Genomic DNA, 12,093 nt, shown 5'->3' on the forward strand with positions numbered 1-12,093 from the left:
ATGAGATGAAAATGAGACATTAGACAAAAGACAAAGAAAAAGCCCCAAGAAAAATCATACCTACTTTATAGATTTCCTTGCCTCTTACACTAATTTGAAAGAAGTCTGTCACTAGAAATTAATTTGCTCGTTCATCCACATCCCTCTCTTACCAGTGAGGTGCCAAGCACTGCGCAAGGGGAGGAGATATTCACGGGGAGAGAAAAAAGAGGGAGGGGGGGAAAGGATGCCAATTTACTAGCTGTCAAAAACTAGAGTTCAAATGCTTTCAGAGTGGGCCAGACTTGGAACCTCCACGGCCCTTGCCTTTCTTCCAAGCCTATTGACATGATGTGGAAACAATTTTAGCAGCATTTCTCCACACAGTTTTAGCTCATACTGGTTTTGATTTAGAAAGTAAAATCATTGGAGAAATGAGACGCCAGCTTGCATTTCAAATGCACCGGACTCCTGCAGCACTGCCTCGCAGAGATGCATCAACTGCAGTTTCTTAAGAGGGTGCATGCATTAGACCAAAAGAGAAATTGAGGCAAACACTACTGACCTCCTCCATAAGAATGAAACCAGAATAATGTCTTCCTTTTCTTATTTAGGTAGTGCATATTATTATTTCACTAACAAATCATGCAATGAATCATTCTGCTGAGATCTTACAAAAATCAAATGTCCTAGTGCCAAAAAGCAAACTGAAGTTACACAGAAGCCTAAATTTTTGGATGCTTAAAGGCTACTGAAGCAGCAGTCCACAGCCAAAGCATCTAAGAACAGAAAGTAACTATATGGGAGAGAAGTTACAAAGAATAATTTTTTTAAAACTGTGCTTTTGATTTGCAGCAGTACAACACTATATGTATGCTTCTGTCTTTTCCTGTTAGCTTACTAAAATATTTTGTTAAGAGAAATTTTTAGCATTTACAATGAAATGCACGTGTGCATGTGACCTTCAGTTCCAGAGGCAAAGGCCATTGTACTTTATATCAATGTCCTATATAAACATCTATTCAAAGAACAAGAGGAAACAGGCATTTAGACTGCTATAGTAGATGGAAAGACAGTGTGTACTCCATGCCAGCCAGGAAACATAACACGTTTGTTTTTAGAACTCCTGACTGCCCCTTTTTATCCCCAAGCCCAAGGAAGTGCCTGCAAGAAGCTACAATAGCAAGGGAGTACTGGCCTGATTAAACAGAGAGAAACCATGCTATTTCTTTTGCAAAGTTCAGACAAACAGCTGATGGGTTCTGAAAATCTTTTCAGTAAATGTCCTAAATAATTCCACCAGATTTGAAAAAATGCTATGGTTAAGTTGCAACAGGCAGAAAATATTGTCAATTATTGAGGGCAACAATTAGAACTTGAAATTATAGGCGGTTGGATTATACTCATCTGCATCTTTATTCTGGGGTGAGACCATCTGAACTGGGAAATTAGGTGAAAAAAGTGCTGCCCTAAGATACAGAATACCTTAAGGTACTTAACATCATTGCTACTCAAGCTTATTGCTATTAATTCTTTTGGGAGTAGCTTCAGTTTCCCTTCCGCAGTGCCAATTTCCTTGGCCACATTGAAATAAACCTCAAGTGACTCACTCAAAAGACTTCACTACAACCTGGACAAAACACCAATCACTGGCTGGTGGAAGAATAAGGATTGCTGAATTTCAGCTACTGTACTTAAGGGAAAAGTGGCTACAAATTAGCCCAAGCCACAGCCTATTTTGGTTAACACTACATGACTTCAAACAATAGTCAACAATACTTCAACAAAACAATGGGCCGGAGCAACGGACCAGTTTCTTTGACCTGGGATAACTGAGAATGAAAAACATAGATATTCTTTGCCAAGTACATATATCCAATTTCCATACATTTTACAGTTGAGGAATTAAATAAAAGTTTAAGGAAGAAAGCAGGGAGTGTTAACCTCTCTGTGTCAACCTAGGAGTAGTGCTACCACAAAGCAAGGAGTCCTGCAGTCTCTCCTTTCGTCAATCACTGCTCACTATGAAGAGCCACTATTGTCAGTGGTAGTGGACCAAAGGGTATCAATAAAAGTAAAATGAGACTGAAAACACTGTCAACAAATTGTTAGGGTTTTTTATTTCAAAACCCGTCCAGTGCCGCACAAATAAGAAAATGAATTTTTTGAAAATTATTACACTGGATAGCTTAAGTGATAATAGATGGGGAAAGTCTGTATTAATTTCAAACCTAAAGCATTACCTGTGTGGTGCCACAGTATTTTTAAACACTGTTAGGATTCTGGAGAAAGTCCAGGCAGCTGCAAAGGAAAAAAAAGCTGGAACTGAAATGGGCCAGGTAGGTAGGTTTTTCATAGGTTAGGAATTTACACATTGCCAGACTGGGACAGTCCAAAGTCCTTCCAGTGTGGTATTTCTGTCTTTCACAACAGTTAATCCAGGTGCTCTAAAAGAGAAAAGGTGCACAACACCCTCCTGAAGGAAAGTTTCATTTTGGCAGGATATGCATGAGCACAACATCTGCACTGAAAATTAAAAAGAAGAAGAAAAGGAATTAACGAAGCCCTGACAAAAGATTCAGAAAAAGAATGGTAACAGGCTCAGAACATCTTCCAGACTACGTTTCTTAGGAAGTCTGCTAAAGTTTACCATGTTGCAAGTATTTCTTTAATGGCTCTCTTTGGAGTATAAATGCTTATTTGTTTCTAAGGAAAATATTGCAATATTAGTAAAAAAAAAAACCTAAAAAATTGAGTGCAAAAATTTGGAAAAGTAGTGAGGAAAAATCTCACCATCTAGCTGTTCATGCTCTCTTCAGCTTTTGTGCACTCTCAATGCAAAGTTACAGTACAGCAAACATTGAATCAATGGACAGCATGAGAATGGCTATTTGCACTGTTAGAGCACTGGCTGGACTTGCACTGCAGAACAGCTGGCAGAGTGACAAAAAAGGTTGACCATGTGTTAGCTTGCAACATATTTATTTTTGAAGGAATGTGAGCTATTCTTCCTATTCCCATAAGAATAGGGAGTTAGGACTCTCCTTGAACTCTTAAGATATGGTTATCCTCTGAAGAGAAACCATATAAAAATGTCCTCACGGATTCTGTCATGGCTCTTAATGATTCTGTAAGAAACCGGCAGAGTCGTTCTTGACCAACAGCACAAAAGTTGGTATCAGAAGCTTAGTGATCTTTTCACACATTACTGGCATTGATGAGAATCCTGCATACCAAAGTCTATTCTCAGTCACATCTCGGCAATCTCACTGTTTTTATGATTTGGCTTGAAAAAGAGGAAGAAAGCTCAAAGGAAAGTTTGGAGCTGGGTGAACTCTTCGTGGCCCAACACTGTCCCAGAGTAGTGCAATGATGAAGTAGCTATTAGCAATTCCAATTAGACCAGTGAACATACATTTAGAAGGAACTGGTTCAGTAAGAGGGAGAAAGAAGTGCTATGGTATGATGCTACAGTGCATACCGAAAAGTTCAGAAATACATAAAACCCATTTCAGTAAGAGTTTTCTATGAGAGCACAAGTGGGAAATTAAAAGAAAATGCTTATATATGGAAAAATTATTCAATTTTGCTAATACTTCTGTTGCATATATTTAAGGTGAGTAGCCAAATCTTACACAAAGTAAAAGAATTAGAAAGAACGTTATACAGGAAGTGGAATAAGAATATCAAAGATGACAAATGAAATTTTAACTTATGTCACTGGACTTCTCTGAGGACACAATACCAAAGCCATACAGAACACCAGGAAGGGAAAAGTATTTTTCCAGGCTCAAGCTCAATGATTTTAAGGGCTGGAGCAATCACTACAGTTTCCTTTGATGTGCCAGAATAACTATCGTTCTGTTGACTTCTGCTGAAGCAGAATCTCCCTTTAGTTCTCGGGAGTCATCAGATTCCTAGGAATATAAATCCTATGGTTCCATTCCTTGGTGATTTTCTAGACCAACCTGTCTGGGCCATCATGCATCTTTCTTCACGGATCTAAGCGTCATTTTCAATTCTGTGCCCTTTCTCCCTTGTAGAGCCCAATATTGAAGGCTTACTGAGTTCCATGCTCCAGGGAACAGATTCTTACATGGGCTGAAGACTGAACCACCTACTGGCTACAATTCTGCTGGCTTTAATGGCGCTGAGACAATTTACATGTGATATAAAGGGCATGCCCTAAGTGAAATTCATTCCCAATCAACAGACTACAACACAGGTAAAGAAGATTTAACAGCAGATTGTGAAAGCAAGGATGAGAGCAAGTGAGGGCTTTAAAGAAGAAAACTCTCATAGAGAACCTCAAGTTCCTCACTTTCATGAATGCGGTACTACTCTGTAACAAATTCTAGACTTCAGCCAACAAACACATTGAACGGATGACACTGAAGAAAAATTCTAGTCAGTAGAAGTATGAAAGCAAAACAGAGACTATCATTCCACGTGTTTCTATAATACTCAAGCACAAAAATTATGTCAACAGCTCTCCATTGAGATCTGTGGTCTTCTAACACTATTAGATGACTGCCCAGATGCGATATGTAGCTGTCATAGTTGCTTTCTGTGAGATATGGTCCCACTCACACTGCCATATAATGCCATTACATTTCTGTTAGATGGTTTAGGAAGATGAGTAGGTTCCTCTGAGGCTGTTCATTCCTCTTCCCAACGGATTTGGTTTATCCCTGAAAAGCCATGGTAGCTGTCGGGTTCTACAACGAAAGTATGTCTGGGCTCTTCACTGATGCCTAGGAGGTCAGGGCAGCACAATTAAAATTTAAATCCTACCTCCTTAATGAAGAAATGTCAAATTTTAGCTTCTTCCATTAAACAGCAATAACTGGAGCTGAGGACTGTGCCAAAATCCTGCCATTAAGTGCATACAAGCCAGTAAATAAATGTGTTTATCTGTTAATAATATTTGAATGTGCATTAATTCATTTGAATGGAGTCTCGTGACTTCTCACTCAGTAAATGCCTAGAAATTGAGTAAAAGCAAAATAAGAACAATTCTGGTCCACAAGGAGAAAGAAAACAACATTATAGTTAGACAACGGAAGTTATTCCAAGTCAAACTGAAGTGTTTCTGAACATCAGAGACATCTGGGAAGCATATGTACAGGAAACAGCTCAGCCTGAGAGAGTTGTATGTTACTGAAATTACAGAGGTAAGGAAACATTACATTAACCCTGAGTTTTGAACCTTTTGATCTTGTATACTCCTGCAGTTAAATAGATACTTTCAATGTAAAGCTACAACGTAACTTTAACAGGATAAGCAGAGTTTCACCTATTTAAAATAATTATTAATGTTTATCAGATTTCAGAAAGATGTCTAATTTTCAAGTTTTAGATAACCAAAAACTGCAAAGAGACTTTTACACTCCACGATCAGCAACTCCAAAAGATAAAAATGCAGATCATTCCCTTTAAACTACCCTGGTACTGATTCACGGTTCCAGATGGACTACAGCATGGCTAACAAAATGGAAGTCATTTGACCTCATAACTAATTATGTACATTAACAAACTGCTTTAAAATGGACATGGCATGTTATCAATCTTATTGTTCATTACCTGACCACCAAAAGATCAGTTTCCTATGATTACTAGTCTTTCAAAAAATATATTCGATTCATATATATTTTTATTTTACAATGAAGTTAGCTAAACAAGACACCGCCTTAAGGCTACTTAAGAAATCACATAAATGTAATTAATATGATAGTTAAAAGAAATAGAAATAATAGCTATTTTAGACACTTGATGCAAACCTCAGCATATTTCAATAAATCTTTTTTTATGATCGGAATCTGGGAGTTGCAGATACCATTGCTTTTTGGCAAATTTGACCTGACAGAACTTCTTCTGATGTGGCATAAGAGAGAAGCTGTGAAATTATCTACACCAAATATTCAGAGCTTATGTTAAGGAAGGAACTAAAATAATTGGATTGACCAACTAATTTTCATAGTATGTATGGGAAATAAAGACTGCTTCACAGATAAAGCGATCTGCATTTTTTCTGAGAGAGTTAGTCCGTAATCGCCACAATATAAAGCCATAAAAGGGATTTCAAATATACTTCTAAAACCTATTCCAAGATAAAAAACAATAGATTCACTTTCAATTTTGTGGTAAGGTACTTTGATATTTTACAAATCCTTTTTTCTCAAGTTATCTTTTAAAGTCAAGGATTCTCAAACTACTGTTTGTGCTCAGCCATAATCTCTGAAGCCATTCCTGATGCTGCAAAAATTGAAAACCTTGAAATCCAACCAAAATGAAAATCAGAATTGCTCTTCCTTAACACCTGTAAAGTACTGCATGACAGCATCCAAGAACAGCAGTTAGAGAACCAATTTCTTATTTCAGTTCAGCATTTCTCTACAAGTTTTGACTGAATCAATGATCCACCCCCCAAAGCAATTTTTACTATATAACAGAGCCTCCTCTAAACTTCAGGGAAGCCTAATTACGATACCAATGCATTTTGGTCTTTCCTGTGTAAAAATAAGTCAAACCACATTTTTTCCATAGCATGAAATGATGAGATCTTTACAGAGAGTAACACCTCCATTGACACAGGCAAGAGCAATCAGTTGTACTATAAGTATGTACTTTGAAACAGCAAGCAATGTGGTGTAGGCAGTAGGTGTAGGTTCTTACCTACTCCTGCTCTCCTTTAAAGATGCAGTTTAACTCCCAATAGCAGAATATTCTCAATCTTAACAATGAATTCCTACTAAAGGGGCACGTATCTGGGAAAGATAAAAAAAGACATTTAGACATGCTGCTTGGACATGTCCATTGACAAGCAAAATAAAAACTGGGACAAATAAAACACCAACGTTTACTTAAGCAGCATATTTTATATGGAAGCCATATTTAGAAACTAAAAAAAAAAAGAAAAAAAAAGAAGACAAGGTTTAAACATAACCACATTGCTTTAGTTATTTACATAATAAAAATGAAAATGTGGAGAGTTATATTTGTAACAGACTGCTTTTAAGGTGAAGGTATTAATGTCAAAACGTGGATTGTATTTGTTTGTATTTGTAGCAGTCAGAATGGGTAAGCAATCATTAACTTGTCAAATAACAGATAAAAGGCAGCACTGCAGTCCAAAGTAGGTCATCTTCCACCTTATTCAGCTGATTTTCAGACTGTTTCATCATCACTCATGTCCCAGATCTGCAACAAAAAAGGAAGTGTAATTTTAGTTTGTGGAGTTCAAATATGCTTTTAATATAACTTTATAAAATTAGTATTACTATTTAAAAGGAAGAATAAATAACATTTTCTGGACTGTTGACTAGCACCAATGGAGCTTTACATAAAAATTCAGTATTTTTCTCTTCTGTTAATAAACTACACACCACTCATTATTTGTAATCTTGAGGGTATTTTTTAACATATACTTTTCAGCATTTGTTCCTGAACTGTCAGTTTGGTTATTTGCTATTTATTATCATTTACAGTAAGCCGTAAACCAAAACCCAGACATTTTGGTTTGGTTTGCTGACTCATTGGCACATACTTAATGTGGATAATAGCTTACAATAAATAGCATACTTTACTAAACACTGCAGAAAATTTTCAAGACATTGATGAAGAACTAATTGTTCTCCAATATTAGATCTCATAAATAGCAGCATAAAGACAAGAAGTTATATGGAAATTTGTACTTTCCTATTGTTTAAAGAAATGTAAAAACTACACAGATTTTTTTCTGCAGTACAATATAGTTGTACTTTTACTTTGCTACTTGCCCTTGTTCAGTAAGTGGTTATAGGCTGGGGGGAAAAAGTGAATATTTTCACAGAACATCAAGGAATCTGGTATCCTTGTGAACATACTAAGGTGAGTGTTATAAATTCATACCAGTTACCAGGGAGCAGAACGCATGATCTCAGGAAAAATACAGGGACTTGCAAGCAGAACTATTTGGAGGGGGGAGAACATATTCTGGATATATACTACAAGCTTTTTCTTCCAGAGAAACGTGGGTGCTCTTGAAAGACTTATGATTTTTTGGAGGTTTAGCTCATGGCAAATACCCTCCTTCCACTTGGCAGGGCTTGCAGTAGCTTGCTATCAGGACTACATGGGTACTCAGCTTTGAGTTAGATTTAATAATATCATAGTATCAATTTTATAATATATAAAACCTCGTATCTGACTTAGAGCATTTCAAACTTGCCTAAATTAGCAGCAACACTGCTGGAGTACTGTACAGCACTCAAAACTGTGAGTCCCTCACTGCAAATGACCTAACAAAAAAAGGAGCACCATCAGTCCTTTGTCCCTGTGGAAAATGAAATTCAGTTCATTTGTTCCAAAACATAATTTGTGTGTTGGCATAAAGTGGCCCACTAAGTTATTCTCTCATTTTACATCCTGACCACTAAAATACATCCAAAGAAATACAGAACGCGAACAGTTATTTAGACTGTAAATTCTTCACGGCACAAAGCAGTATTTTACATGTATACAGTGTCTAGTACAACGGGGCAGTGTTCACAGTTGCACTGTCTAACATACACGCATCAGCGTTAGACAAAAAATACCAACAACCCCACTTCTAGACAGGCAACAATGAATATTGACCTATAGCTTTAGTAAACCCATTCAAGGCAAAATGTAGTATTTCTAGAATTTGAAAACATTCTGAAAAAAGCTCTTCAAATCCAACCTCAGAAAACATATAAAATCAAACATTTCTATGCGCTGCTACAAGCTGTGCAAAATGAAAACTCTGAATGGCAAGAGTTTCTCAATTCCTAGAAGCGTTGCAAAATGGTGGTGTAAATCCTTATGGAAAATACTGAAGGAACAGTTTGTTTACAAAAGGAAAAAAGAGTTTTCATCCTGCCCTAGATGAGCAGCTTGGAGCTTGCCAAGGCAAACACAAATGTCCAGCTCACCAGTCAGGGTCAAGGATGTGGAAAATAAATACAAAAAACAAAATCTTTAAATAGAATTTATGGTATGATTCAAGCTGGCAAAAAGCAAGAAATCCAAAGTTCAGACTGATAGTCCATCTTTGTCTAGCCCACTCTAATTTTTGAAAACAAAGCCCATAAATTGTAACCCGTTACAAACACACCTCTCTCAAAGCAGCACGATAAATACTTCTAAAAATACACCATGAGGTGGTTCAAAGGCAAAAGTGAAAGAAGCCAACCGACAGCCCTAAAAAAGTCTTCTTTATCTACTAGACAGATACACCGGGAGTGTAGCCAGCTTCTCTGCTCTGTGCTTTCCCATCATCCGTTCTGATCTGAACAGTGTGGGTGTGAAGGCAAGTACACTCTCCATCTTGTTTGTTTGTTTTTTACAGAGAAAGGCTGGTAAGGGTGCCAGTTACATTAGTTATTTTGTGACACGAAAATACTTCCATCCAGGAACTGGCTAGCTGTTCCATAATTCCTGTAAAGCTTGGAGAGCTTTTTTGCTTTACACGTCTAATGTGCAATGCTTGCATTGCTCTAACACCCCATACAACACAAACTGCACTATAATTTTTTTCTGTTGAAACTAAAGGGAAGAAAGCAGTTCCCTGTATTTGGCCTTAATAGTTGAGGACAGGCAACCCATAGAGGGCCTCAAGTAACTTGAAGACTAACAGTCCGAGCACATCGCACAGCCAGCAGCAGCGCCTACTAGGTAATTTAAGAAATACAGTATTGTTAACAGGAGGATAAAAGTGAAGCAAAAAGAATGACAATTAAATTTTCTCCTATCTAAAGCACACCTCTTTTCTAGGACTCTTTTAACATAAAAATATTTGCAAAAAGACTGAAACGGAGGTCCAGAGGTATTTAACCGCTACACAAGCATCCTGGATTGAGGAGAATTATTTTTAAATGTTTGAAAAGCATGCTATTATTTTACTTCCAGAAGAACAGTTTTATAAGACAGTTTACACTTCATCTAACTATCAGAGCAGTCGCAACAGCAGCACTGTGTGTGGCATCTTACTAAGGTTTATAAAGAACAAAGTAGCAACACCAGAGGGGAGTGGGGAACATGAAACAAAAGGGGAAAATTCAATGCAAAAGTTAACAATTGCATGTTAACCTAAAGAAAACAAGATACACGATACCATGCAAAGTTGTGTTAAATGTCAATACCGATAGCTAAATCATAATACATCATAGGCTCTTAGTTAATAGCAATACAACTTTTCATGAAAAGACATTTAAAGTACATAGACTATGACTACGCAAACCTTGGTTATTGGTTCAAAAGAGTGAAACTTTTAAGAGCAGAAATCATGAAATATAGAAAGCCATGAAAGACAATGTCTAAAATGACTGTCACACCAAGAATCTGACACCTAAACCAAGCTGTGAATTTGGATTTTGTTTTCACTTCTCTTCTGTCCTGCAGCACACCTGGGTGAGTCAAACCTAAACGCAGCTACAGGCAATGACAGGAGAAGTCATAAAACAGGAAGATAATAAACCAGCTGTCAAAACCAACCCAGTTTGTATAAATCTGGACAGATTATCTGAATGCACCTGTTTCTTCAAATAGGTGCTTTTATATTTAAACTTCTTTGTAGAGGTTCTTAAATTTCAGATGCAAATTATGTCTATTCAGGATAAGCGAAGAATTCCTGCACTTGTTTCCTTGAAATGACAAGTATTATTTTCTTACATAATAGGAAGAATGCCCCCCCCCCCCCCCCCCCCGTATTAACTTAACTGTTCACAAGTTCCCAGTGATTGATTTTACACAGTTCCAGATTGCATGTTCAATAACTCCTACTGAATAGAGAGTTTTGCATGTCCTTCATACAACAATAACACCTGGTACCTGAAATTTAACTTCCATGACAACGGCTCCAAAATTGGTGTACACCTACTGAAGCAGGTAGGCGGCATCTTAGAATTAACACATGTAATTCAAATAGATAACTACTGTTTATCTTATAAACAAACTTGCAAGAATATAAATGTACCCTTAGGGGATTCTTAAAAGTTTCTCTCCAGCATGGATCTAGCAGGATTTGCCACAAAAATGGCTACCTCATTAAGAGAGACAAAACAAACAAAGAAACAACCTCCACAAATACTACTTTCTACACACAACTGAGATAAATTTACATACACGGGTACCAAATCAGTGCTTAGAAAAACCTGGAATAGTTTTATTATGCAAACCACAGTATTTACTATGTTATAAATGCTCCAAATATGGTGAAGAGTAAGTAAAGAGTAAAATTCTACAAGCAGAGGCAAGGGCTGAAAATTAGACGTTACATACATCAAACAGCACAGCTGAGTATCACAAGAGAACATACAGCTTCCCAGATCAATTAAGGCTTATCATATCTCAGTCTTTGATTTAGAAATGAACACTTACTCAGGAAATCTAAACAAATAAAAAAAGAATACGTTCAAGCATATGTTTAAATTTAAAGCAACTAAACTATTTTACAGCCATAAAATGTGAGCTTTTTGATAGATATTAGGTTAAACATGTTTTTTTCTATGCTCTACCAGAGAGACAATACATTAGAAGTTCTGGCAGCCTAAATTACTTTACAAAATATGTGCGTATGTGTGTCTAAATATACTTGTACTAGAAATGAACTAGACATAGCAGGCTGCATTAACACTCCTTGTGTGACTTGTTTGGTATTCTTCTTGGTCCACCGGCTGTATCTTTCCAGAATGGCAACAGAAATGAAATTGCAACTTGAAATTCATTAAAATGCCTGCAAGTTCTAACATGCAACTTTTTCAGACTTCATGGTATAGACTGAGGGATAATTATAAAGTTCAGCACCCTCCTTTCATCTTGGATACTTGATGCACAGTAAGCATTACCCTTCATCTTACTGAAACCGAAAACACTTCAAGCATTTTGCATATTCAACAATTCCTTCCCCATCCCCCTTTCCCATAGGAAAAAAAGCCGTAAATGAACAACCAACATGAACAGTATCCCCCACTAACGTGAACATTTAGCTTTGTTCAGAATCTAGATGCATGTCAGAGCCTGCATAGTGCACTCTATGGTAAAGTATTTTCTTTGCTATCTAAGAAACCAAGGTAATGCACTTAAACAAGGATCCACTCTCGCTCCCAGTGGCAA

At 37.0% G+C, this 12,093-nt stretch overlaps 1 protein-coding gene across 7 annotated transcripts in view; it reads right to left on the reverse strand.

The window, feature by feature from the left end:
* Nucleotides 1-6,913: 6,913 nt before the first annotated feature.
* Nucleotides 6,914-12,093, reverse strand: part of ATG7 (autophagy related 7) — a 111,352-nt gene continuing 106,172 nt past the window's right edge. For all 7 annotated transcript variants that reach the window (XM_076346000.1, XM_076345998.1, XM_076346001.1 and 4 more), the window contains one exon: nucleotides 6,914-7,179. In XM_076346000.1, coding sequence (XP_076202115.1) covers nucleotides 7,147-7,179 — 33 coding nt within the window. In that variant the 3' untranslated portion in view covers nucleotides 6,914-7,146. The remainder of the gene's footprint in view (nucleotides 7,180-12,093) is intronic.

This window comes from Aptenodytes patagonicus, chromosome 8 (assembly GCF_965638725.1).
Source record: "Aptenodytes patagonicus chromosome 8, bAptPat1.pri.cur, whole genome shotgun sequence".
Lineage (NCBI taxonomy): Eukaryota > Metazoa > Chordata > Aves > Sphenisciformes > Spheniscidae > Aptenodytes > Aptenodytes patagonicus.